This window comes from Sclerotinia sclerotiorum, genomic scaffold (genome assembly GCF_000146945.2).
Source record: "Sclerotinia sclerotiorum 1980 UF-70 scaffold_11 genomic scaffold, whole genome shotgun sequence".
In the NCBI taxonomy this organism is placed as follows: domain Eukaryota; kingdom Fungi; phylum Ascomycota; class Leotiomycetes; order Helotiales; family Sclerotiniaceae; genus Sclerotinia; species Sclerotinia sclerotiorum.
Window position 1 is genome coordinate 440239 of NW_001820825.1, and position 26808 is coordinate 467046.

The following is a 26808-nucleotide window of genomic DNA, read 5'->3' on the forward strand; positions in this document are numbered from 1 at the left end:
GATTAGGTAAGCATTGAATGCATGAGAAGCCTAGCGGCGGCCGCAGTTCGCATTAGCTTTCGCGCCCTCGTCATTGTACCTCCCCGATCCTGTTACTTCCATGTTCAATTGGATTCAACCTTTCACAGTTGTCTTCTTTCAAAACGTCAGTTCTCAATCGCATGCGGCTCTTGATATCAGTTCCATCAATTGTTACATTCATTTTCTGTTTGATTTTTATCTAAGAAAATTGATCGCCGTGACACTTTGCGAAAGAGCTTTTGAATTCCAAATCTAGGTATTCAAGTAGAATTCTAATAATGGCCTCCTCATCCTCATCCTCATCCACTCCACCAACTCCTCTTCTCTAGTAAGCATATTTACTTTTCTTGGCTCTTTTGGTCATTTCCTAACATATCCAGCTCATGTATCTCTCACAATACCACGATCCTCGCCGAACATACCGCATCCGCCACCTCGCAAACCTCCTCTCTCGCCTCCCTTGTCCTTCCCAAAATCAAACATGACGAACCTCAAAAGCTGACATATACGCACAACAACTCGTTCATCCATTATATGGCATCCGCGCCTTCCGAGTATCCCGCTTCCGAATCTTCTGCCGGCGGACTCACATTTCTCGTAATCGCTGATGCTTCTCTCGGCCGTCGCATCCCATTTGGATTCATTTTTGAGATTAAAAAGCGCTTTTTCGAATCCTTCCCACCTTCTACCACAGACTTTTCCGATTTAGGAAGCTATGGTGCTGGATCCTTCAACTCGGAGCTCAAGAAGCTGATGATTGATTACGGAACGACCCAGGGTGGTAAGGAGGATGCAATCAAGAATGTACAAGGAGAAATCGATAATGTACGAGGAATCATGAGCCAGAATATCGAGAGCCTTCTCGAGAGAGGCGAGAGAATTGATCTCCTTGTCGACAAAACAGATAGACTAGGCGGAAGCGCATCGGAATTCAGGATTAAGAGCAGAGGACTGCGCAGACAAATGTGGTGGAAGAATGTCAAGCTGATGCTACTCTTGACAGTCGTCATTATATTCTTGCTTTACTTGTTTGTTGGGTTTGGTTGTGGATTTCCGGGCTGGCGGAAGTGCGTTGGATAAATGGATTATGCGAAGGATGGCATAATGTGGATGGAGAAAGCCATGGATTGAAATCAAATTGACAAATGGGGAGGATATCACTAGGATTGGGGGAATTTATACCACGGATTGGAGTTTTGGCATGCGGCTTTTTGGTATTCTAGTATACATAAGTTGACGGGTTAAAATCTTGCAAGGACATTCAAGTGAAATTGTACTCATGAATACGCATGCATTAAAGCCTCCAAAGTGACGTTGAACAAACCGCTGAGTATTCGTACAATGCAGAGAAGGCTGAATCCTATATAGACAATCCATGAAGTCTCTTTTTCTTTTTCAAAGTCAACCTCTAATGTACAGAACCGGTAAAATTATAAAAACCCCCAAGAACCATCTTCAACCGGCACTCTAAAAGCCCTCGTCACAACTTTGCTTCCCTCTCCTCAACCGCACCACTTTCATAAACATACCCCCTAGCAACTGGGCTTCCCGCCTTCCAATCCTCATACCCGTATCCATTCGCCTCCACGCCCGCAGGTGCTCTCCTCAATTTATCTGTAAAGAAAACTGGATGGCGTTTTGCAGAATCTAGGATGAATCTGCCGTTTTTGTGGGTTATGTGGAGGAAGGGAGATGATGCTGGTAAGGTTGTTGGAGATGGAACTGTGGTTGTGGTTGTTGTTATGGGTGTTGATGCTGATGTGGGCGTTGTATGTGGTGGAAGAGCTTCGATTTGGGTTCGGGGGGGAGTTGAGGCGGAGAATGTGAGAGCGGGGAAGGATGGGAATGAAAAAGAGAGGGGTGTTTGATCAGTTGGTGGGGATATTGAGCTTGTAGGTGGATGTGGATTGGAAGGTGGAGCTGACGGTGTGGATGGTGTTGGGATCTAATTGATGGGCACTAGTTAGCTAGCTATATTCTTCGATTATCCCCGTATCGGCTAAGCAAAGCTCGGTAAGATTTTCCAACATACGGTAGGTCTTTTTGGTTGTAAGGAAGAAATCATCTCGTCGTTGATTGGAGTTGTAGATGGAGCTGTGTATTGAGAATTTTCATGTGGTTGAGGGCTTCGAAGTGCAAATGCTGGATGCGGTGCAAATAGCTGAGATATGGAATGGCGTAGGGGTGGCATCTCGGATAAGGTACTAGGTATGTGAAGGAGTAAGCTTCCTATTTGGGTCCTTTGTCCGGAAATCTTGATTTGTATATACAGCAATTGTATGATGTTATGAGCTTTCGCTAAAATTATGTCAATTCCAAGATGTCGCGATGATTTTCGTAAATCTTTTGATACTTTTCAGAGAGTAGGATTTGTGACGATTTCAACATTTAAAAAGATCAGAAGTGAGGGGGCGGAAAAATATACCGTAGATGGAAAATTATGGAATGTGGAGTAAATCTAAATCAAGCTCCAACTTTAAATGGACGTCTGGCACAGTTGCCGAGGTAGGCGAGCACTCCACAATGATGCTATTCTCACATATGTATAACTTGTGGAGGTGCTTGTTGCTGTCATTATGCAAGTATACCGTGTGCACCGATTATGTCTCCATGATATTCTGGATTTTGTGGCAGTTGTCGTGTTCGTCATTGCTAATCGATTGTCAGATGCTGCACACATTCCAGATCGATATCATAGCCCACATATGATGGTTTAAGTGACCTGATTCTGCTCTGGAGATATCAAGCTTGGTGAAGCTCCTTAGGACAGATTTGATGCACTAAGTGTAGTGCAAAGCTGTCGTCGGTCCTACGTTTGCTCCATGTACACACTCTACTGCATCAAGAGCACTTTCCTCCTTGAGGACCTCCAATGCATCACGGCCCTACTGGGTATCCGTGTATTCGAGAAGACTATCTACTATAAGAGATAGTCTCTCAATCTTGTTTAAATTCATAGCATCGTTTTTGCATCCTGGTGGAACTTCTTCATGGAGTTTCAGAAACCTCAGTTGGTGATTGAAAAGTTGTTTGAAGAGAATTGGAAGGTCTTCAAACACTCCAGATTAGTTTTCAGGACAATAAGCATGCCAAGGACCGAAATAGACATTGCACCAACGGAAAGCAAAATGAGTTTGTACCCTAATAGCTCATGTCCTCCCACCCAAGGGGCTTGGCTATTAAACATGCCTGTTTTTGATTTGTTCAACTGCCATGTGGCAATAGCTCGCCTAGCTCGAACAGGATTGCAAAAAAAGGAACCTCCTTCCAGGGCGTTCCTCCTTGTGTCCGTCGACGGTTGTAAGGTTGCAAGGTTTTAATATTTGCATTGCTATTATTAGGATTCTCTCACAGTTTGATGTAATGGATATATGGGGAGGGAGGATATATGTTTGCTCCTTTTGATCTAGTTATTGGGACAGCGAAAAACAATATGAAAGATTTGGATGGTGAACTGTGGTAGTGGCGGCGGCGATGATTGTGGGAGGTTGAATTGTATGAATTGTCTAAATTGAAGGCACTACATTAACGGAGGAAATTACCCGGGTCGAGGAGGAAATTCCGTAGTAATGGTGCGTTCGGATCGATTTTTTTTTTCACATTTGATTATATTTGGACCAATATATTAGATCTAATATACTCAAAGCGAATATGATATTCCAGCCAATATATATTTGCCCAAATATTTACGTTTACTGGATACAATATTAGATTTAATAAAAAAATATTGAAATAAATAAATATTTGATTAAATATTCAAACTTTTTTATATACAATAATCAATAACAGCTTTTTGTGTTACGTAGTAACAGTCAACCTGTCCATATGAGCTCAGACCCCGTGGAAAAGCAAACCGATTCGCATACAAAATTGTATGGTAATTGGTTCGTAGAGTCTCCCCACCTTCAGCAAGCACAGACATATGTTCTGATTGAAATCACGGTGATGGATCTAAGGATCTAGATAATTAAACTCTAGATCCAATAGATCCAAGGGATCCAAAAGAATACAGTAGAATATGAAGTTCTATATAAAGGGATAGGTTTTCATTTGTAGAGCTTCGTGCTCAAGATCAATCATTTAGTATATCCTACTATTAGTTACGAATTGCATATCATTATTGTCATTACTTAAGTCCCTGCTTGACGCCTAGTTATAAACCACCTCGAGAGCCTAGAGCACTTCCACGTGATCTAGACGGCAAACCTCGTAACATTTTGATATTAATAGTTACATATTTGAAAAATTTCGATATCTCAATCATCAAAAATCTTTATTTTCATTCACTTTTATTATTTTTTCAAATTTATCTCAAATATATTAACCTCATTCAAATATATTCAAATATATACTAGATCTAATATTTTATTGAGCTCAATATTTCTAATATTTTTGAAAATCGATCCGAACGCACCCAAGTGAATGCGACTTGGAAAACTTTCGAAATCGTTCTATCATGCCATCCACGTTTTCGAGTCATTATACATTCACCTAGCAAATGCTTCCCCCAATAAACTTCAAAGTGAATCCTATCCCATAGTATCCAGGCCGAGAAGCTCCATTGAATAATATTAGCAATTGCTGCTTCCAAAAGACGGGACGACAACACGAGAGCCATACAGTACTGATATTCACCCCAACATACTGTGCCTCCCATTAAATAAAATTTGTCTTTACTGTGCCTTGATTTCGCAATCTTAGATCTGGTAACCGAACTCGCTTTGCCATAAAGCTACGGCACTCAAAGTCTATAAAAGAAGTCTTCCCTCCCTCTTCCTTCAAATTTTTTCCTTCCCTCTTCAATCCATTGCCACGAACAACAAAACACATCTTTCTCCAACACCTTTGTATTTGCTTGCTAGTACATCTAGAGTGAGAGATCTATGCTCTTGTTGCTAGTGGTACGGGGTCGATCGTTGGATAACTCAAGTACTCTCATTGCACGATCCTCGAACTCTGTAGTGCACTACGGTCAGGATTCTATACCCTTAGCTGGGACTTAGATGACTGCCACACCATAGGGGGAGAGTGAGAGCGCCCAACGCTACGCCCACCTATATCTACTTTCACTCCTATTGTCGGTTTATCGTGGCATTTAGTGTGTTTTTATGAGAGGGGTTGGATTCAAATCTGTTCGTTTCCAATATAGAATCTTGCGCCAACCTTAATGGTCGCATTTATGCGATCATCACGGTTCCTTTCCTTATAAAAGAAAGTGTTCCCGCGCTATTGATTCTGAACTTCCCTCTAACATTTCTTGTGCATCTGAGCTGAGATCTAAGTTATTGACGGGTGGTTAGGATTCGTCGCTTCTTATGAGGTGCGAATCCAGATCTTGATGGTGGATTCTGAGAACTTCACTTGATAGGACGCACTTGTGGGGAATCTGTGGAGAGGTGATCACTTTCTTACGATTCATTAGCTTTTGATCTTTGATCATGTTGCTTTGGGGCTTTTCACACTGGAATATTGTTGATAGGGCACTGTTAACATTTGTTTGCTATTATGGTATCACTTTCTGGTCTATGATGATAAGGTTTAAGTCAACCAGGGTCATTTTTCATGTCATCTTCGATTTGGATCTTGAACCTTTGACGAAATATACTATACTCTCAGATCAATTTGTTGAAAGATTTTTCTTTACAAGTAATTGGACCATGTGGTCTGACTTTATTTTTTGTTTTTTCCCTATGGCGGTTTTGAGGATACGGCTTTTTTTTTTCTCTTTAATTTTCTTCATATTTCCGTGTTCTTGTGATGGTAGCAAATATTTGTACTTGGAGAACTTGGTGCGTGTTTGACTTGGAGGAAATCTTTACGTAGGTTTTCAATGTAAATGATATCTAAAGAATATCATGTACCAAGTTTATTATAAATGGAAATAACACAGCAAGATCATCCACTTAAATTCATACCTCATCTTTGTGAAAATATCTCATTGTGAACCTATCTAAAAAACTTCCTAGATGACTGAAAAGGTAAATCGCCTAGGTAAATCTTCCCCTTCCCCCAACCCGCTAAAATGCAATTTTACAAATGTACATTCCCGAGTTTCAACCCGATTAACTACTTCGATTCATTCCCAGAAGCAATTCTTGCTTCAATGATTTTATTAGCAGATACTCCTGGCGAAGTTTGATTTTCCAAGCCTAACTTTCGATCTCAATGAATTTTATCTAAGACTTTTTCGTAACCATCATCCTAACATAACAATGGGCAATACCTTTTGAATCTATCGTGTATGACCAGTGCGATGACTGGATGATTGTATAGGCCCCCTTATGTGATGATTCTGGTTACATCGATAGATAGGTAACCCGTGGTAAACTGCGGGCCCGGGTGAAAAGCCGCCCTAGATATCCACATTGTAATCTTACGCGGGCAGTAACGGGGTCGGATGAGAAGCCGACCCAAGGCTTGTCCGAATCACAACCCAAACTCAGTATTTTGATAGCAAAGGTAAGGAATTGAACTGTAATCGTCAAACTAGACAAAATGCACATCATGGAATATTTTCCTTCAATGGCATACATAACAGAGTGGGGAATAGCTGCGAACACTAATGCAATTGCGCCTATGGTAATTTTTAATACTTCGCAAGAACTTTCGGAAATTACTTCTGGGGTATATTTAACTCCTGTCGCCTTTTCCTGACTTCCTCAATCGCCGCTTCAGCATCTGTCGAGTTTGGGTTCCTTAACTGCCACTCCATGCATACATTCAAAGCCGGTCCCATCCACATGTCAGGTCTCACACCCAGTGCTTTTGAGAGGATCTTCCCATCTATAATTCCGCGGATTGCAGGAGCTTCCATTACATCAAGATCCCTTAGATGATCTATGAATTGTTGCCACTCCGAGAATAATGATTGGTATCCTAGAAGAAATTAGCACCAACTGGGAGAAATGTGAGTATCAATCATACCTTCAGCACTTTCTAGCTTTAAAGCCTCAACAAGTAATGCAAACAGAACTTGTAGTTTCCATTGTCCACCCTGAGATTCCCATTTCCGAATCATCATCCCAACTGTATCTCGCTTGTGGATATATGAATCGTTTCTCAAGACTGCATCCTTGAGCTCCGTGATCTCGGCATATTGTTTAAATGCACCGGCAACCATACTGCATAACTTGCTTTCTGCCTTTAGTCCTTCTCGGGCAACCAAAGCTCCAAATGGTGGGGGTGTCTTGCCTCCAGGTTTTGATGCTTGTGCTGGTGGAACAGCTGTCCAGGGCGTCAATGCGGCGAGAATCCAGGCAAGATATTTGGCATCGTCTGATCGCACTAGCGATTTATAAATCGAGTCTGGTGTCTCATTTGACTTCATTTCTTCCAGACAATCGTAAACAACTCTCCAGTTAGATATATCTGGTACCGGGATACTGTCTGCTGCAGGATCTGTGAAGATTGTGGAGTAAAGACCAAGTCGATCAAAGAGATGTAAAGATTGCCATGGGTTATTTCCTGAATATGGTAAGAAAACGTTCTAACTATTGCAATCACAATTGACCAATATCTCACCCTTTAACATTTTTTCAACCTCAACCCCTACTCTTTCTCGACTTATCTTAAGTTTTAGAGCTTCCATAATGGCTGGATTGCCCATAAACTTCTCCGATTCCGAATCAATTTTGAAATCTAGTCGACTAGCAAATCTGATTAACCTCAAAACTCGCAATGGGTCATCTTTGAAAGTAGTATATGGTTCAAGTGGTGTTTTGATGACTTTAGCTTTCATATCCGCAAGTCCTCCAGTGAAATCTTCGACGATATCTGTATGAAGATTATAGAATAAAGCATTAATTGTAGCATCCCGTCTCAAGGCATCTTCCTCCGCAGTGCCGGGCTCCATTTGAGGGTTACGACTATCTTCGGTGTAAGTTTCCTTGCGTAGATTGACAAAGTCTACATCGAATTGAAAAATATTGGTTGTGGCAGTTTCCAAATGTTTAGACTTCTCCGGATTCGCAGCAATTTTGTAGAGTTTTTTAACATCCTTAGCCTCTAGTGCATGCTTCTTGAGGTTTTCTGTATCTTCCAGGTATTCCCTCATTTTCAAACTGAAATTATACCCAGTCATAACATTAATTGCTGTGTCGATATCATGGCTTTCGATTCCGAGCAGCTTGTCACGAACCCATCCACCAGCCCATCGCAACTCAACTTTCTTCTCAATTTCTTTGGACTCATTGATGTAGTTCGCAACATCAAGCAAAAGATTTCGAAGTTGACCCTCTCGAGAAGTCAAAGCAATAGTAGTACTAGCCATGATCGTCCCTCGCAACCTTTTTGCGAAGTAAATTTCTTCTTCGTCGTATTTTCGTTTCATGGACGAGAATTGGAATGTTTGTCGTTTGCCGGTAGTGACTCTTAGTAAAGACCTAGTACTTATGACTCCACAACTCTGGACCAAAGATGTTAAATTTGGAATCATAGCATGAGTCAGGAACTCTTCTAGTAAACCAAAAAGTTGGATTTCCACTATCTATTAATGACGAATAAGGAAAAGTAGGAAGAATTAACCGGAAGTTTTGATATATTCTATTTAAATCACGTGTTGGTGCGGATTTTGGTGGTGCCGGATTATTTTTAGCGCGAGGACATTATCAATTGTTGGAGTGTGGGAGTTCGCGCGATTGTAACTCTCGAGTACAACGTATACAGAACACAGAACACGGAGACGAAATAAATTACTGAAAGGCATATCGCGAACTTCTTCTAAACTCCTTGTATATTTCTCATGTCGATTATCCGGAGTTTCAGCATAGACTATTTAAGACGGATTGGCGTTCGAGTATTGTACAAGGCTACATCCGGATGAACAGTCGCCCTACTTTTCGCAGTAGTCTACCTCCGACTGATTAGGCGCATGGTTCTGCGATTGTTTGGGTATTTCAGTTACGAACGAACATCATTTTATCCTGGCTGCGGGCCCCTCGGTCTTCATGACACCTTCCAATCATGTATCTCCCTTCAGTCCCCCCGAGCCGGTGACTAGTCCCACTCCGTTGAGGAGGCCGAAGACAAGAATTTCAGCGGATGCGCAATCAATGACTTCGTCTGTAGCTTCACTGCCATACAGAGCCTCAAATGCTTCCGTACAGTCACTATTTGCATCAACGACAACACCTTCCAGTTCAAGACCAGTCTCTCCGACCGGGGGAACATCAACACCTTCGCGAATCACAGGATCCGTGTTTGGCGGAAGCATTGTCTCCGAAGCTTACCTTTTACCATCAGATAGAAAAGACGATCCACGGAATCTAATATTATCTGGATTTGTTCCTCATATTGCAGTACATACATCTGCCGACACACACGAGCTTGTACAAGACAAAGGGTTTAAGGGAGGGCTTTGGGAACTAATTAGACCATTCGGGGAGAAGATACAAGGCAAGGTCAACGTGCGAGATAGTATAGGAGCTGGTAGGACGTATGACGATTTCGGAGTGCGATTTGTACAATTGGGAGATGGGCTCGAGATACGGGAAGGAATACCTGGGTCGCGGAGGAGTGGGGAGGGCAGAGTTCTGTCGCCGAATGGCACCAGATCAATACCGGAGTCGATAGCAGCTCAGCGGCTTAGGACGGGGGGCGATATTCCTCAGATTGAGCAACTTGTCGATCGCCATTTAGCAAATGCGGAAGAATTCCCAGGTGTCAGTGCAGAGGATTTTTTGAATTTCAAGGATAGCTCTAAAACTTCTGGAGCACCTTCTCCATTTTACACACTTTATTTACGAAGATTGCTCTCAGGAATCCCCTTAGCCCCGCACGAGACTTTCTCTCATCCAGTGGCATGTATCATCGCCATAAGTTCACGAAATAAAAATCCGATTGAAGCTTTAAGGAGGTTATATGAAGAATCAAGTCGCGGAGAAAAGCGGTTGCCGCTTTGGGTCAATGATGATTATCTCCGTTATTATGTTTTGGTACATGATGAAGAACGAGATGATATCACCAAATCTATTACATTATTTGAACAAATGAAACGTCATTTTGGGCTTCATTGCCATCTTCTGAGGCTTCGAAGCAGCCAATGTGTGGCAACAGATGATGATAGTGTACAACTTCCACGGTGCGAATGGGTAGCTGCGTCGGAGGAAATGGCCGAGATACAAGCGCGAGAGTCCCAAGAAGATCCCGAAGATTCATTTCCGTGTATATATGAATCTGATACCACCGCTATTAAAACATTTATTCGAGAGATGGTCACTCAATCTGTTGTACCATCGATGGAAAGATGTGTGGCAACGTGGAACGATCAGGTAGCTTCGCGGCGAAGGGGTATAAGCGGAAAATTTATGAGTTTATCTAAGACTTTGAAGTGGGGATCGTTTGGTTCTAGCTCACGAAGTACTTCCACAAATTCGATGGGATCTGGTAGTAATTATGATGCCTTGCAAGGGTTTTATCGACCGGATTCGCCTGAAGCATTAATGCGGAAACTGGCAGACTACTCGTTCATGCTTCGAGATTGGAAATTGGCTCAGCAAATTTATGACTTTTTGCGGTCCGATTTCACTAATGATAAAGCATGGAAGTATCATGCAGCAGCGAATGAAATGGCCGCTATTAGTACCCTCATGATGCCTAATGCTATAAGCGCCAAAACACGTACGGAAACGATCGATTTGATGCTCGAGACTTCATCGTATTCATATATGACGCGATGCAGTGCCCCATATGGAGCCCTACGCTGCTTGACGCTTGGAATGGAGCTTCTTAGAGTGAGAGGTGGTTCAGCTACAGGCGATGCAGCAAGATGGGGCTCTAGACTTCTTGAACACAAAATTGTGGGTCCTATTGGGGATTCATTGTTCAAGGAACGTGTCGCGGTATGTTATGGGTCGAAGAAGGGGCATGGAGTTGGTCTTTGGGGTAACAGAACGAGGAAATCTGCTATGTGGAGTATCATGGCAGCTGAAGGTTGGCTCAGCCTGGACAAGCCCCATCAATCGAAAAAGAGTCTGGATGATGCTCTTGCGAAATATGCCACATTGACGAATAAAGATGGTCTGATGTATTTCTCGGAAGCGAATGGATTCATTCAAAATCTTGAGAATGAGATCGAAAATACTTTATACCCAATTACCGAGTCACAGGCAACAATCATGCCAGACGACGATGGAATAGAAACAACAATGGGAGAAGAAAGTGAAGCTTTTAATTCTCGTCCACATCGAAGAAGCCTAGTGGGCGGAGTAGCACCGCCTCCTGTTGCGAGTCTCGAATCAGCTCCTTTGCATGGGACTCTGATAGAAGCGGAAGAAAAAGATCAGCTTGTTACGAGTAACGATTTTGAACAAGAATAAATGGGAAGACTGACGTTACAGTTACGTATCAATGAAAGCGAGCGCACTTCCTGCATATACCATTTTTATTTTATTTTTGAGAGGTTGAATGTGCTTGAATGGAAAGCATTGCGGAATAGGAGTCTGAGGAGTTCATAGATTTGTCTGAAGATACATAAGTCTGGGGATGGACATTGGGATCTTTATGTATGAATACTATGCTATGCTATGAGATGAATTCGATGAATGATTTTTATCTATTATTATTATTGAAGTATCCAGCATCTATATGTTGAAAGTCGATTAATCATTATGGATCTTGCAAAGTCTCTATTGACTTTTTTAATGAAGCATGCTAAAAATACCCGCAAAAGTTCATCTGTAAATATGACTTCTTCCATCGTTGTTGTGGTCTTCATTTCTTGACTCCTTTTCTCCTCTTACATTTACATAATCTATCCTTTTAGAAAAGATCATATATCTACAAGGATATCCATAAATATATACCCCAAACGCCTTTCCCTTCCCCATAACAAGATGTGTCGCTAAAGGTGAGATGCCCCTTTTCCTGCTTCCGAATCATCCAATACATATCTAGATATCATAGCAATCCCAACGTCCCAACCCCAAAAGATTTAATATCAAATCCGAACACCGTCCCTTTCACCCTCTTCATCCTTACCAGCCTCTCCGATAATAAATTCTAATACTTTACAGATCCTCTCGTTTAAAATACCACCTTTTACCCACTCTTCCCCGTTCAACTCATCACCCAATCCCTCCGCTTCTAATTCCACTTTTTTTGCCCTCCTTTCCTTTTCCACTCGTTCTTTCAGAGCTCTATCAATTCTAACCGGTACTGCTACCACAACTCTTATTAACAAAGCCATCAATCTAGCTTTTCCCACTAAATCCCATCTTCCTAAACTTCTTAATCGCTTCTGAACCCTCCATATCCTTCCCATCTCGATGTATATCAGTAAAGCCCATATCCTCCCTCTCATCACCAATTCTCTTACTTTTATAAAAGCCAGTTCAATAGAAGAAGTTACATCGGTATTGATGAGATGCGGATATTGTGAATTGAGAGAAGAGAGGAGAGAGCGAATGGTGATGAAATCGCCGGTGAGAAAATCATGAATGAGTGATGAGACTGTGGTTCGGAATAGATTGTCGGAGGCTAGAGAAGGAGAAGGATATTTGGTGGGTAGCGAAGAGGCGGCGGTTGAAGACGATAAAGGAGATGTGGAATCGTATGCTTGACGAGAGGAAGGAGATTTAAGGATTTCGAATGCGAAGGCTAGACGTTGAAATGCACTGATGGTAGATTGTTAGTGAACGTTGGAACAATAGGAGGTTGTAATTAAGGGAAGATGGACTATGGAGGGAGGGGTAAAAATTACCGAGTGGAAAGTGGATGAAAGGGAATTTTATCGGGATGACATATTTTCGATCGTTCTAAATAACATCGTCGCAATTCCGCATATGAAGCAGATCTCTGTGCTCCAAGTATTTTGTATAACTGTATGAATTATGTTGTCAATCATCGGGTTCGTGTACTTATACCCCTCTCACAGCGTGGTACTTATTTGCCCCCCCCCGGCTTTTCAACGTGTGGAGTGCAATGAGAATGCATCCGAAAAGCCCAACGGCAATCCCATATAATGAAGATAATAAATACAAGAAACATACATCTTCTTCAGCAAGAATACCTAATAATCACAAAAAGCAAACCCCAAGTCAGCAATTGTCCATCTCAAAACCCTCAATCCAAAGCCTCCTCATCCAAACCCAAAAATCACATGTCAAAAAAGCAGGCAAGAAACTCACAGTGAATTACATCATCCTTAGAACCCGAAAACTCCCCAAAATCCCTTTCAATCATTCTAATACACTTTTCTTCCACCGATACAATATAAGGAACATGAAATAAAATAAAATAATAATAAAAATAAACTGAGTATTAGAGAATCAACATAAGAAGCATTTTTACCCAAGAGAGAGGTGAGATGTAGAATGAATGAATGTTACATGGAAAAAGAATGTGGAAAAAGTATGGTAAGTGCTTCATAAGTCGGGAGGGAGAATTCGCTGGACTTTCACATGGAAAAAATGAGGCGTGAAGTGTGGTTTTGCGTGTGACGCTGGGGGAGAAGATTAGTGGATCCGGTTGGTTGGAGAGAAAGAGATGGTGGTGGATGACTAAGGAGTTATGCAATGTTTATGTATGAATTTTTGTGCAATGTAACAATGTATATGAACATGACTCAATTGATGCTGAATATCAACATTTGTCGGTGTAAGGTTAGGGGTAAATTTTAAGATTTTAGGAAATCGTTGAATATTACTTGCAGAGTTCTTTTCATATTAGCCATAGCATATATAGGTCATAGTAAGACAGACAATGGATCATACGAGCACAGCAGCAGAAGAAGACCGAAATATCAGGTCAGTTGTAAATATGGAAATATAACATCAGCTCATCTCCAATCTTAATAAAACTCAATTCTGCCGCCATCAACCGACTGAAACCCCGACCTTCCAGTAGTAATCTCACAATCATATACCCTAATCCATACCCATATCAGTGTCGACACCATGGAGATTCTTCATGGCTTGTCTTTCTACTTCCGCCCAAAGCTCTGTCTGCTCCTATTCACTTCATATCAAGCCCTTTCTCATCCAGCAGAATAATCTCCTTCAAGACCTCCTCGCTTTCCAGTTTATCGTTCTTAAACTTCTTCGTGCCAAATCCGAGCCATCCACACCTTCGAAATGGTCCTTGATGATCGTCAGAACTTTGTGGGCAGTAATTTCAAGGAGCTTGTTTCTGTGTACCTTTGAGTCGCCCTGTACTCGGATCAGCGCTATCTTCTTCCTTTTCCTTCTCGTCTGACATGATGAAGTTGAACTTGCGTCCCCTGATTCTGAGCTAAAATCTCCCGCTCTCGTTCCCGTAAGGACTGTAAGTGGCTTTTCGTGCGACCTGCATGGTTAAATAAGGAGAAAGACTTGGGTGGTAGTTAAAGATATGCTGGAAATGTGTGATTGCTGAGTTTCGAATTGTATGTAAGAAACTGGAAATTCTTCGTATTGTGTGAATATCAAGTTTGGGATAAAAGATATCAAGCAGTTAGTGTACTTTTCGAATCTCCAGCCTCAATGCCGGCCGTTATTGGCACAATAATACAACAACAATGAGAAAAGTGTTAAGACAGGATTGTAGCGCGCTAAGCATGAAAGTTACAAGCAGTTCCAGTAAACGGACTACTGTTCCATACATAGATCTAGACCGTGGTAGTAGACCTTAGATAGAATTTGACCTATAAAAGTGCACAAGAGAGGATCAAGGCAAGGACATCATTTTAGACAACTAGCATGCTAAATCCCCCAGATTACCATACAAAGCAATGACAGATTGTGGGAATGAGGCTCTTTCTAAAAGATCTTGCTGCTTAGCAAGTCGAAGCTATCCTCAGATCAAACGCACGGCTATGCAAGATCCACGAGCTTTGCCTCAATTCAAGAGTCAGATCAGGAAAGCAACTACTAGATATGCTTGATGCTTTTTCACGAGCAAAATTCCATCTCGGACATGAGATACGTATAAGCAGAATGTAAGAAGTAGACATTTTAAGTACCAGTTGAGTGACGCGATGAAGCCATCGCTCTGTGACTGACAGGACGAGAAGTTTGTTAGTAGCATGATGCCATGATGTATGACCTAAAGATACTTCTGTGCGGATATTTAAAATAGAGAAATATGAATTATCAATCATGCTAAGGCGCGACTTTCCTTCGATTTTTATTTTGTAGAATTCGAATATACCAAATTAATCATCTCAATGATGAGTATTTTGTTGTTTGTGGAGGCAAACAGTTCATCCGTGGTTGTATTGCTCGAGTAGAAGTTCGCGAAAGGAAAATACTCGATTACCTAATCTTCTTCTCAGATATCCCTTCAGGTCCGACCATCAATTCTTTCCTACAACGACAATTTGTACCACAGAGTGCAATCATGTTCACGCTTGCTCGTAGCCATGCTACGGACAGAATATACGATGTGAAATCGCATAAAAATGGGATACCGTTATTGCCATCTAATTGTAAGTTCCCCTTGCTTTCCTGCCAAGTATTGTCTTAACACGTGACTAGTTCTACCAGAATCTTACACTTTCGAAGATCTGTATCGAGAGCTGGTGAAGGAAAATGAAAGTGGTAAAGATGTAAGTATATATCTTTCGGTGATTCGAATCATCTGCTTACTACATATCAGGAAGAGCTAGTAAGCCTTCTCATACTTGCCAGTTGCCTAAAAGAAAAATCGAACATTGTCGGAGGGCCTGATAATGAGAAATGGGTTGAGAAGTTTGAGGATTACTTGTCAAACACGGCATTGCCTGATGGAAGAATATTCTCATTGGATAAAAGTGACGGCAAGCTATTTCTTTCCAATATACAGATTTGGAGCACAAGCTCATGTTTTAAGAAGAGGAACAATCGGACGAAACCCACAAAGCTAAGCAATACAGAGACAAATACAGCCTTCGTATTCTCTCAATATCATACCTCCTCGAGACAGCTTCAAACTCATTGCAACAGCCGAAGAATTCAACCCTCCTTTCCCTCATTCCATTTACCAGCACCGAGAATCCGTGGACGACTCCACAATCGCAACAAATTGCTACCAAAATACTCGAAAAACACAGTCTTTACGTTCAATCCTCCAAATTTTTAGTCGCTTACCTTCTTATCTCTTTCATTCGTCCCATATTTTCGGAGGCTGCCACTCCAAATTCCATCACTGCATCTTCCCGAAAAGCAGCACCATCATCTGCACCACCTCGTCATTTAGATATCCGCGAATCTTCTCCTTCAAGACAGCCGTGGAGATCAAATATTCCACACACTATAACAGTCCTGCAATGGATTATCCGATCTATCTCTGTATGTCTTCTCACTCTTATCTTACATCTTCATACTAATATGTACCACTAGCCGGAGATCCTTCGCACGGATGAAGTATTTCCACAATTGGTACCCGCCCTCCTCATTCTTTTGGATTCTCCCTCAAACTCAATACGTATTCATACTCTCCGACTTCTCCCTACTTTGTTCTCGAAAATGGGCGAAAAGCTCCTTATAAAAACAGGACTAGGTGAAGTCTTCGAAGATGCCATCCACCCAGTTTTGTTATTCCTACCTTCCATAACGCCTGTTGAAGACACACTCAAATTATTACCAGCGGGATACGAAGCACTTTATGCATTATGTGATGCCAAATGGCCTGAAAAAGAAGACGAACAAGCCAGTACCGGTGCCATAACCGTACCCACAAGCAGCCTTTTAGGCAAGACAACAAACACTCCGGAATCAGCAATTAGACTTCGCCTCGCCTTTCTTGACAAAACAATCCGCCATGGTATCCTCCCTGCTTATACCCACTGCCAAGAAATACCCTCAGTAGTCGAAATACTCATGTCACAAATCAGTATCATTATCCCGAAGATGAAGATATCTGGCGTGAAACATCTTAAAAACATTCTACCTATTATATCAAACACCCTAATCAACCCCTTCTTCCCAGACACATCACCATCGCTTACCATAAAAACACTACAAACACTAAGAGAGATAATCCTCGTACTCTGGCCCCGCATCAGCGTCAAAGAACATCGACTACTTATCCTACAGGCCTTGGGACTTCTCTACTGCAATACTCGTTCAGATTCCGTAGGGAGATCCAAGGGTGAGAAAATAGTAGATGTAGAGGCAGGGGTGGAGACAGAGATCATGAAGGAACTTCAGGAAACGGGAAAAGTTTTCGTAGCAGCGGTTCAGATGGGAGATGATGAGGCGAAAGAGGATTTTAAGCTGGAATTGGATATACTTGTTAAGACTGAGGGGGGATTGGCTAGTATTTTCCCTGTTTAGATGGAGTGTTGTGGAGGTGTATGGGACTTGTAGGTCTTCAATTCAATAGTAAGATATTATTGTCATGTGTGGTTTTGGTAGTCTGGTTTGATTATGGATGGGGGATTTATTGATCTGTAACTCGAGTTGCATTGTAGGTTTAGGTAATATCTTAAATGATACTCTTTCTTTATAGCACTGTGAAATGAACGTCCCTAATATGTTAAGATCATACTGAGTAAATTTCTAACGTTTTTTGGAAAAATCGTAAGGATAATCAACACTCACTATAACTTATAATAAAAAGTTTTTTTATATATTGTTTAGTGTATAAGAGATGACCAAAATTATTTTTTAACCCCATCGAAGAATGAACACCTAATTCCTTTGTAATACTTCTTTTCAAATGCTTGGATCATAGCTATATCTATATTCTGGTGATTGCCAGTGAAATTATTTGGTGAAGCCGAACTTTCTTGATAGCATTGCGAATGCATGGCACGCCCGAAGCCACTTCTCGCTTCCTCTGCATAGAGCAGTCTTCAACTGAAGACGGTATTAAATGACATAAAAAAAATCTCTCCCTAACAAGTTCCTCGCACGAAACCTGAAATTATGGAATTTCAAGCTCTTCTTTTCTCAAACTCTCCCTCACCTCTCCATAGGTATACAAGAACATTTACATAGCATTCCCCATAAGCCTATAGCCTGCATCATTTCTTCCCAAGCAATCGAATCAGAGCATCCGAATGTTATGAGTATTGTCACTTTCTATTACTTCTTGACGTGCCAGTCCCACCTGATTACGATTAGTCAAAAAGAAAATCCGATCCAAACTTTCTCTTGCGCATGCAGAGCCATCAGTTTAGCATGCCTAAGTTACATATCTTTAGGCTTTAATAAACTTTCACCATGATAGTTATTCTTGAGAACGTCTCAGAGATTCGAGTCGGAATGTAGCTCTAAAATGAGATAGGTTATTGCGCTGAGTAGCTTATTGAAGGAATTTGCGTGAGTCTATTTGATAGTAACATGAAAACACACAAGCGCTGCACATCCCCCCAATGATCGATGGGTCTAAGGTTCTTTAGCGAGTTTTGGGCCAACGTCCCAAGGAGGGCACCACATGCTCTTATGGCTACAGACCCGTTCTTCCATTCTTCAGGGCTTTGCATGCTTCTCGGCATACCGAGATGTGATCAGGCTCACCTCAATGCTTGCTATTTAAAGAAAAGCTATACCAATACTCTAGGACGTCGAATATTCTGCAGGCGAACGTGACCTCTTCTGCTGGGAATCTAATCAGGGCCCAGGATGGGATGTTGAGTCGATTAAGCTTGTCATACTAAGCTTCCGTAGTGAGCTTGGCGCGAAGGGAGACTTTAATCCCGCAGACGGCGAAGGTCACGGTAAACCTCTGCCACGAATATTGAATAATTCAATTTTTTTGAGTGGGTGGAGCTCAACATCGTTGGTTAACCCCATCAAAGCGAAGATTTCATCACCAGGATTGGATACCAGTTTTTGATAGTGATATTGAATTGCGTCGAACAATCCGATGGCTTTAGAAGAAACACTTGCCGTGATGCTTCTCTAAGGGATGGGTCTTCCTATTTGATTTACGGGTATATATCTTCTTAAAGTCGCTGGAAAGGTAAAATACCTGGATCTTGATCTACCTTCATGGCCTCTTGAGCTTCAAACACATGTATAGGGATGGTTTTGTTACGGCAAAAGTACTAGACAATCTTTCGTTCGCCATGGTAAGCTCTTGCAACACCCATACGGGTTCCCGATAATGACGAGAAACCAAAGTATAAAAGCTGTAAAATACACTGCAATTTGCGGAGTTTTGAAAGCATATTGGGTAAGATTTATCTCGCATCACGGGACTGATATAGATAATTGGGAAGTGGTAGGGCATTTTGGCCATCTTCACCATTTTTTTTTTCGAGCCACGACACTAACTTCTCTGCACGTTTATGACATTGTTGGGCCGGTCAAACGGTGAAACTGGTGATGTTGATCTGGATGCCTTTTGGCGTAACTGAGCCGGTTGCTGGTGTATAACAGTCAAGCCAACCCTCGATGACAAGGTTTCACATGAATTCCTTTCCAAGGCAGCTTGACCGCACGAAATCAAGCAATATATCAATAATAAAAAGTTTTACTTGTAGAATTAACAAACAATGAAGGGAAAATTGTGGTAAAATGGTGGCGTAGAATACAATCTAGAAAGAGATATGGTTCTTTTACACATGGCTTCCGCATCACGTTACGGAGAATGGCGAAGTCATCTTACATAATGGCTCGCTGTATGCTTGCTAGAAATTGGAGAGCAAGAGGTAACTTCTGCGTTTTGTGACTGGACAAAATGACTCGGATTCAAATCAATCATGAGCCCGAAATCTATACGACGTGACCTTGACTTTAAGCCTGTGCAGTAGACACAATCCAAGGTGCCTGAACAGAGGCGTTTTTGAGTGAGCTGAAGGGAAGGACTGTGTGAAGTAACGGCGTCTAAATTGTTTGTAGTAATCAAGCACCTCCGTGGGATCTAAATACATCAAGCCATCAGACTATCATGCCCTGGAATGAGTAGTTGTAAATGTCCAAGGCGGCTACTCAAAGTTTTGCTTGAAGCTTTCCAATGAACTGACCAAAAATAAGATGATTAACTTGTATCTTTACGATTAAGAAATTGATGGATTCTCATCTGAGTAAGAAATTGTAAATATATACATAAAGCGTGTATGTAATAGTATCAAATCGGTACTATGCCGTTTAATACTGAATTGGAACCACAATGATCTCGGCGTCTGCTTTGCTTTGCTTCGTTATGACATTGAGTATGATAGATACGCCACTGTACGGCTTGCCAGACGAAATGTTTCTCCTGTGCATTCTAAATCCAGGCGAAAATTTAATGCTTATAATAAGTCCCAGTATGCAGATATCAAGGCTCCCTGGGTGAGGTACGCATTGCAGGAAGATCTGAAGGCATTGTGTCTAACCAGACCTGGAACGTAGAAGTAGAAAACTATCAACATCGCAGGAGCAACGACCCGAAAAATCAAGATTCTACTCAAGCCAGACATATGGGTTGACATTTTGGTTGTTGTTTTCGCTGTTGAACATTTTGGTTCGATTTTAAACGCGGGGACCGGAAACATCCCACCGCCAAGACATCGGCTTGATCTTCCTCCGAGGTATTACCTCAAGGCACAAAGCTATATGATTTCATACTCATAATATCGAACCTCACTCGGCCGGATATTGCTCCAACATTGCAATCACTTGTGGACCCATTAATGTAGCCCTTCGGCTTGCAGGCCTTTCAATCGAAATAACCAGGACTTGTTCCCATCTCGAAAAGTTAATCATTGCTTGGATCCACAGGATTTCGTCGCAAAGACCTTCACTGTGGAAAGCAATAGCTACTCGATCTATTCTAATGTCAATATAGTTTCATCCTCTCGGAAGCGCTTGACGAAGCTTTAGTAGCTCTGGCACATCTTTGAAACTTCTACAATGGGCAATTTTCCCTTCCAGACATATCTCCTATGGTTGGGAGCTTTAGGCGCAACAGCTCAATCACCCCATCGACAACAAGAACCAATAAACGATCATTACAAGTACGCGGAAGCATGTCCGGATTACAAGAAATATTCTACCTTTAGACATGGGCCAGTATCAACTGGCCCCATGGAATTGCCTTTCCAAAGGCCTGTCGAGCAATGTCGGACATTTTCCTCTCCTTTGGTGGAGAAGGTTATCAATGATATGTCACTTAAGATGATTGACAAGGACCTGGCACGACTATTCGAAAATGCTTTTCCCAATACCCTCGATACGACTGTGCGATGGCATGTAGATGGAACTAGAAAACATACGGAATTGAAAGCTCGGGATGTGCGGGACAGTCAGAAATGGCAGGGAGCTCAATCATTTGTGGTTACTGGAGATATCAATGCAGAATGGCTCAGAGATTCTACAAACCAATTGCTTCAATATCAACCTTTGGCAAAGAAGGATCCAGCTATCTTCAATTTAATATTGGGAGCTATCAATACACAAGCAGAATATGTTGTTCAATCACCATATTGTAATGCATTTCAACCCCCTCCGCCCTCGAAGCTTGCCGCAACAGAAAATGGACAAGATGATGTTGTTCACCCTGCATATGAACCTTCTTTTGTCTTCGAGTGCAAATACGAACTAGATTCCCTTGCAAATTTCCTAGCTATTGGAAACTCCTTCTATAACCACACCGGGTCGACCGACTTTATCACCCCGCGGTGGTTAACAGCACTCGACACTGTTCTTATGGTCCTCGAACAACAATCTGAATCTACCTTTGATTCAAAAACTAGTCATTTCCAACGTAATGCTTACACTTTCAGCCGTCGCACCGAGCAGGGAACTGAAACTTTACCATTATCGGGTGTTGGCAACCCTTTGAACTACGGAACGGGTCTGATACGAAGCGCATTTCGTCCTTCAGATGACACTACGATCCTGGGGTTTTTCATCCCTGCCAATGCAATGATGTCCGTTGAACTGAAGCGTACCGCCGAAGTGCTCAAAGCAGCCAAACGCTCCGATTTAGCTCAAACCCTCGAGAAGCGCGCACAAAGTATCAAAGACGGCATCATGAAGCACGCCGTTGTACAACACAAAAAATGGGGCAAAGTGTTTGCCTACGAAGTAGATGGTTATGGCGGCCAAATACTCATGGACGATGCAAATGTTCCTAGTCTCCTCTCCCTCCCAATCCTTGGTTTCCTCAAACATGACGACGAAATCTACAAAAATACTCGAAAGATGCTTTTATCCAAAGATGGTAATCCGTATTACCTCGAAGGCAGAGCATTTAGAGGGATAGGAGGTCCACATATCGGCCCTGAAAATGCATGGCCTATGTCTCTACTCCTACAAGCCATGACGACCGACGACGACGAGGAGATCATGGATTGTTTAAGTTTAGTCCTGAGAGCGAGCAAGCTGGGATTGATTCATGAGAGTATTAATGTAAATCGTTTACATGAATATACGAGGAGTTGGTTTGCCTGTATGTCATCCTTTCTCTTTCACTCTTTCTCATCCTCCCATCTTTTAATTGCATAGATTTTTCTTTCTTCAGTATGAATACTAATAATAAATCCAAAGGGGCAAATTCTGTCTTCGCTCAAACAATCCTCGATCTTGCGAAACGGAAACCACATCTTTTGTTTGGGGAAGGAGCGGATCCTTATGTGATTGAAACTTGACATTTTTATTAGTTGTGAAGAAGCGTGCATGTGTATATAAATATGGAAATGATGTTTATGATTGGGGTTATATCTATGGGTGTATTTGATGAGTGACTACTCGATGGCCCTGAGCGGATTTTGCCTTCTGGAGATGTTTGGAACTGTAAGGAAGGAGGGTTATATGTATTTGGTATTATAGTAATGAATGCCATCTAGAATTAATATAAACTATCTTTGCATGTCTTGTATTTGAAGACGTGGAAGCTAATTCTTACTACATTTTATGTTTTACCAATACATCTCGATTGAAGATAAGCACTTTAACGCACCCCTACAATATTTAACTCGACTCGCTAACAAGATACGTATCTCGATACTATTTCTCCTCCCAACCTCTTCCCTAAGAGACTTCATTTCTTCCCAAAAAACGACATAATACTTCCCTGTCCTTTTTTGGGTGCATCTTTCTTTGCTTTCGAAGTAGTTGGAACCGAAGGTTTTGCTTTGGGTACCGAAAGAGGCTCGTCTTCGGAAAATGACTCCCAGGCTTGTTCTTGTTTTGTGACTAAGAGTGGGATTAGTTGCTGTTGTGCTAAATAGATTATGAAATTGGGTAATGGGAAGTGTTGGGTAATATATATACCTAAATAACCATCTTCATCCTTCACGGTTTTCTTCTTCATAATTCTTCTTCTGCCTCTTCTGCGTCCATTACTAGTTGTAATAGGTTCTTCTTCATTAGCTTCCTCTGGTGCGTTATCTTCTTCTGGTCCCTCCATTGGTGTTTCAGGGGCAGGAGAGGGTGCAGCTTCTCCTTCCTGCTCCTCTTCGTCATCGTCTTCCATCATTTTCCTTAATCTTTCTTGTAATTCTTTCCTGGATCTTCGTTCGTTCGCTTTGGTTTCCTCAGTGACAGGAGCTGGCATCCATGTATCGTCATCATCATCATCATCCGAGACATCTTTCATAGGAGTATCCTCCTCTTTTGCATTCGAATCTGTCTTATCAATTTTTGCCTTCTTGAGTTGAGTCTTTGCAAATGCCTTGAAAATGCTACTTGACTCGCGCTTCAGATTCGCGGGAGGTGCTGACGTTGATTCTTTGCTTGAAGGCGCGGTTGTGGATTCAGCTTTTGAGGATTCAGCTTGTGTACTGCTCTTGGTCTTTTCTTTTCCCTTATTGCCGAAGAAATCTTTGGCGTTGGAAGGTTGTGATTTCGGTTCCGGCTTTTTGGAGTATGAAGAGGAGGATTTGGAAGGTTCTTGAACTTCGTTGAGCCTAGATTTGGCAGCCGCGGGCCTGGTTGGAACAGCCGTTGGTACATTAGCTGCAATAGGCGGTGCTTTTCGCGTACGGCGTTTGGCATTGGGATTGGTTATTATTCCGTATTTATGGTAAGATTCCAAGGGATCTTCGGATTTTAATAGGGTTTGAATTTCTCGGGTTGAGTCTGAGAGTAGTTGGAGCTCCTAGGGTATGTTAGTACTATGAAACAGTTAGAAGCAGAATGTATATGTACCTTTAATGGATGAGGTCCTAAACTGTAGATATGTATCGAAGAAATGTGTTCGAATTGTGCCCGTATGGCTACACTGTGTTAGCTACTGGATACGGCCTCGAAAGGAGGGGTTCAAACTTTCCAAATCCTCCTCCCGTGCCAGTGTTATACTCAATATGGAGCCTTGACCTGTACCACCCTCAGATTGTGGCATTGAGCTACCAACAAATGGACTGCTCTGCATGTAATAATCTTCACCATCCTTCTCAACTTCAATCGCTACGGGAGCTTGCTTTCTCTTGGTGCCAGCAATTAGATAGGTCGCATGGATTGTTCCCGGTTTCTTTGCGTTTTGGACTCGATGAAATTCAAATAGCATTCTATCAGATTGTTAGCGGAAGGCACTATAAAACTCCCAAATGACATACTCCTTTGCTGCATTCACATGAATGTTGAGCACCCGGCTCAGCAGTCGATAAGTGACCTAAGAAACGCTTAGTTAAAGTGAAGTAACTCATAAAGAATTAGCTTACTACTTTATCCTCTGTCAAGATACTTGCTGCAAGGTAACTTCTATAATCTGCCATTTTGTTAAATTTTATTGTTTACCCGAGAAAGCAGCTGGAGCTGGCTTTCTAGATTTATTTTCGAGGTTGAGGTCGGGTCGACGCGTCTACCAACCACTTTACGCGAAATTTCTAGGATGTCATCTCAGTACAGAAAAAAGAATGCGACAGGCAAGACAATTGTCACAAAAAATTCAACGAAAACTCTTATCGAAGAAGCTATGAATATGAGAGGAATGAAGGATGATTCTTTTGATATAGCGGACTCGACGGATTGGTTAGGAACGCCACTTTCCCAACTCGCAGATGTCGATTCTTTATTACGATGTCAAGTCTGCAAGGACTTCTTTACAACACCGATGATTACTTCTTGCTCGCATACATTCTGCTCACTTTGCATAAGGAGATGCTTAAATAATGACTCGAAATGTCCGACATGTAGATCGAATGACCAAGAAATTAAATTGAAACCCAATGCGGCTATTGAGGATTTGGTGGAAGCTTTCAAAAGAGCCAGACCGGCGGCATTGGAACTTGCGAGGAGACCTGCCGTAGAAATAACTGTTACATCCCCTAAAAGAAAGCGTGAAATCTCAGATTTAGGTGGCCTGGATGAGCAGGGGGTGAATAAAAAGACGAGAGCTTCTTCACGGCAAGCGGCGAGACGACTCGAGAGCGCCGAGGCGGCAAAAGCATCGAAGGATGTAATTGTTGTCGACGATGGAGAGACCGATGCTGATCTTATACCTGGTATGTCGCCATGAAGCATATTATGCCATTTTTGCAAAGACTTATTACTTCACACAGATGATGGGCTGACTGCATGTCCGGTATGCAATCGACGGATGACAGCGAAAAGTGTTGAAGCTCATATTGGGAGATGTCTTGCTGAATCCGAAGCTCCTGCTCAATCTACAACTATACTATCGAAACCTTCATTTTCATCCCCTGGACCAGTCAAACGGCCGGAGAGATTACCTGTCGTCAACTTTAGTCTAATTAAAGACCAGGCTTTGAAGAAAAAGCTCATAGATCTAGGAATATCTGCTGCTGGCGGAAGGGAGATGATGAGGAAGAGATTAACGGAGTATACGACTATATGGAATGCCAATTGCGATGCGAAATATCCCAGAGGCACCGCGCAGTTGAAGAAGGACCTTGACTCTTGGGAGAGGACATTGGGTTCACGAGCCCCACAACTAAGCGCTTTATCAGCCCATATCAAGGATAAAGATTTTGATGGGTTGGCTTGGGGAGAGGAACACAAGAGTAGCTTCAATGAGTTGATCGCTAAAGCTCGTGAGAAGATCAAAAACAAGTCACCTGAAATGGCAGAAGGGAACTCCTCAACGTTTACAACAACGCCTCTGATACACAGCCAAACTTCACAGGGTCTTGCACCTAGCGAAAATTTTGTGAAGGAGCAGAAAGACCCGATGAAAGAGAGTCAGGGAGACCGAGCAAATATTGAAATTAACCCAGCACCACTACCACATACACTACCAAAGGGCTTAGAAGCCAGCAATCCACCATTCCCGGGGCGGTTTTTTGCGGCAAATGTAGAGCAAATACCAGACCACACTATGGCAGCCATACCACCATCACGACATGAGAAGGAGTTGCCCTATAATGCAGACGCAAGAAGCACTGAATGACGTTGCTGGTACAAATTCAAGCACGAAAGGGCTGTTGGTGCCATTATAGATGAAAGTAATATATAATACCCTTCTTAACACCATGTCGCTTAATTATCTGACTCGATTTACGTGGATACATATATTTGTTTCTGCTTCCATGTGTAAAAGATTTGCAGGCGCGGAACACTATTTCCATCCAAATACCACAGAGCATCTTTTTTGACTTCCATATCTCTAGCTCATTTGACCGCTTCTCTTACGATAAAAATGATATTATTTACTGAAATATTCTTTTGTCATGTAATTTTTATACGCAAAAATTATTCCTGGGAATGCGCGAGGGGCAATGCGGCAGTAATGATACCACTTCATTGGTAATATTCAGGCTTGAAGTTTCTCCCATTAAAGAATTCCTAGAGGCTGGAGAGTTCCTCTTCTTCATGTCCAATCCCCTCGGGATATTTTTGTCTTTCTTATCATCGGAGCTTACATTTCTTTTCGATGAAGGATTACTTAACCGTGACCAAAAGTAACAGTTCACCTCGTCACAACTCACTCCTGCCTTTCTCAACACTCCTCCCTCGCATTTTTAAGCAAGTACTCATCTCCCTTATGACTTTTAGTAAC

The 26808-nt window shown here is 42.0% G+C and overlaps 13 protein-coding genes across 13 annotated transcripts; 7 read left to right on the forward strand and 6 right to left on the reverse strand.

Moving 5' to 3' along the window:
• Window positions 1-299: 299 nt before the first annotated feature.
• On the forward strand, window positions 300-1889 carry SS1G_08285 (hypothetical protein; the record flags this gene model as incomplete). Its single annotated transcript, XM_001590495.1, has 4 exons — window positions 300-349; window positions 402-1049; window positions 1186-1235; window positions 1558-1889. 4 exons carry the CDS (start codon window positions 300-302, stop codon window positions 1887-1889), a joined length of 1080 nt encoding a protein of 359 aa, XP_001590545.1.
• Window positions 1890-2327: 438 nt separating this feature from the next.
• Window positions 2328-2477, forward strand: SS1G_08286 (predicted protein; the record flags this gene model as incomplete). Its single annotated transcript, XM_001590496.1, has 1 exon — window positions 2328-2477. One exon carries the CDS (start codon window positions 2328-2330, stop codon window positions 2475-2477), a length of 150 nt encoding a protein of 49 aa, XP_001590546.1.
• Window positions 2478-6634: 4157 nt separating this feature from the next.
• On the reverse strand, window positions 6635-8290 carry SS1G_08287 (hypothetical protein; the record flags this gene model as incomplete). The annotated part of the gene is made up of 3 exons (XM_001590497.1): window positions 6635-6897; window positions 6946-7485; window positions 7543-8290. The coding sequence occupies 3 exons, from the start codon at window positions 8288-8290 to the stop codon at window positions 6635-6637; spliced, it is 1551 nt and encodes a 516-aa protein (XP_001590547.1).
• A 690-nt stretch (window positions 8291-8980) lies between these two features.
• On the reverse strand, window positions 8981-9232 carry SS1G_08288 (hypothetical protein; the record flags this gene model as incomplete). The annotated part of the gene is made up of 1 exon (XM_001590498.1): window positions 8981-9232. One exon carries the CDS (start codon window positions 9230-9232, stop codon window positions 8981-8983), a length of 252 nt encoding a protein of 83 aa, XP_001590548.1.
• An 895-nt stretch (window positions 9233-10127) lies between these two features.
• On the forward strand, window positions 10128-11336 carry SS1G_08289 (hypothetical protein; the record flags this gene model as incomplete). Its single annotated transcript, XM_001590499.1, has 1 exon — window positions 10128-11336. One exon carries the CDS (start codon window positions 10128-10130, stop codon window positions 11334-11336), a length of 1209 nt encoding a protein of 402 aa, XP_001590549.1.
• Window positions 11337-11956: 620 nt separating this feature from the next.
• On the reverse strand, window positions 11957-13200 carry SS1G_08290 (hypothetical protein; the record flags this gene model as incomplete). Its single annotated transcript, XM_001590500.1, has 3 exons — window positions 11957-12632; window positions 12719-12837; window positions 13156-13200. The coding sequence occupies 3 exons, from the start codon at window positions 13198-13200 to the stop codon at window positions 11957-11959; spliced, it is 840 nt and encodes a 279-aa protein (XP_001590550.1).
• A 1525-nt stretch (window positions 13201-14725) lies between these two features.
• SS1G_08291 (predicted protein) lies at window positions 14726-14878 on the forward strand (the record flags this gene model as incomplete). Its single annotated transcript, XM_001590501.1, has 1 exon — window positions 14726-14878. The coding sequence occupies one exon, from the start codon at window positions 14726-14728 to the stop codon at window positions 14876-14878; it is 153 nt and encodes a 50-aa protein (XP_001590551.1).
• Window positions 14879-15524: 646 nt separating this feature from the next.
• SS1G_08292 (hypothetical protein) lies at window positions 15525-17249 on the forward strand (the record flags this gene model as incomplete). Its single annotated transcript, XM_001590502.1, has 3 exons — window positions 15525-15541; window positions 15860-16262; window positions 16314-17249. 3 exons carry the CDS (start codon window positions 15525-15527, stop codon window positions 17247-17249), a joined length of 1356 nt encoding a protein of 451 aa, XP_001590552.1.
• Window positions 17250-18147: 898 nt separating this feature from the next.
• On the reverse strand, window positions 18148-18415 carry SS1G_08293 (predicted protein; the record flags this gene model as incomplete). Its single annotated transcript, XM_001590503.1, has 2 exons — window positions 18148-18190; window positions 18273-18415. The coding sequence occupies 2 exons, from the start codon at window positions 18413-18415 to the stop codon at window positions 18148-18150; spliced, it is 186 nt and encodes a 61-aa protein (XP_001590553.1).
• Window positions 18416-20158: 1743 nt separating this feature from the next.
• Window positions 20159-20338, reverse strand: SS1G_08294 (predicted protein; the record flags this gene model as incomplete). Its single annotated transcript, XM_001590504.1, has 1 exon — window positions 20159-20338. The coding sequence occupies one exon, from the start codon at window positions 20336-20338 to the stop codon at window positions 20159-20161; it is 180 nt and encodes a 59-aa protein (XP_001590554.1).
• A 421-nt stretch (window positions 20339-20759) lies between these two features.
• Window positions 20760-22498, forward strand: SS1G_08295 (hypothetical protein; the record flags this gene model as incomplete). The annotated part of the gene is made up of 2 exons (XM_001590505.1): window positions 20760-22299; window positions 22398-22498. 2 exons carry the CDS (start codon window positions 20760-20762, stop codon window positions 22496-22498), a joined length of 1641 nt encoding a protein of 546 aa, XP_001590555.1.
• A 392-nt stretch (window positions 22499-22890) lies between these two features.
• Window positions 22891-24357, reverse strand: SS1G_08296 (hypothetical protein; the record flags this gene model as incomplete). The annotated part of the gene is made up of 4 exons (XM_001590506.1): window positions 22891-23045; window positions 23124-23949; window positions 24000-24067; window positions 24117-24357. 4 exons carry the CDS (start codon window positions 24355-24357, stop codon window positions 22891-22893), a joined length of 1290 nt encoding a protein of 429 aa, XP_001590556.1.
• Window positions 24358-24681: 324 nt separating this feature from the next.
• Window positions 24682-26199, forward strand: SS1G_08297 (hypothetical protein; the record flags this gene model as incomplete). Its single annotated transcript, XM_001590507.1, has 2 exons — window positions 24682-25294; window positions 25352-26199. 2 exons carry the CDS (start codon window positions 24682-24684, stop codon window positions 26197-26199), a joined length of 1461 nt encoding a protein of 486 aa, XP_001590557.1.
• Window positions 26200-26808: the final 609 nt, after the last annotated feature.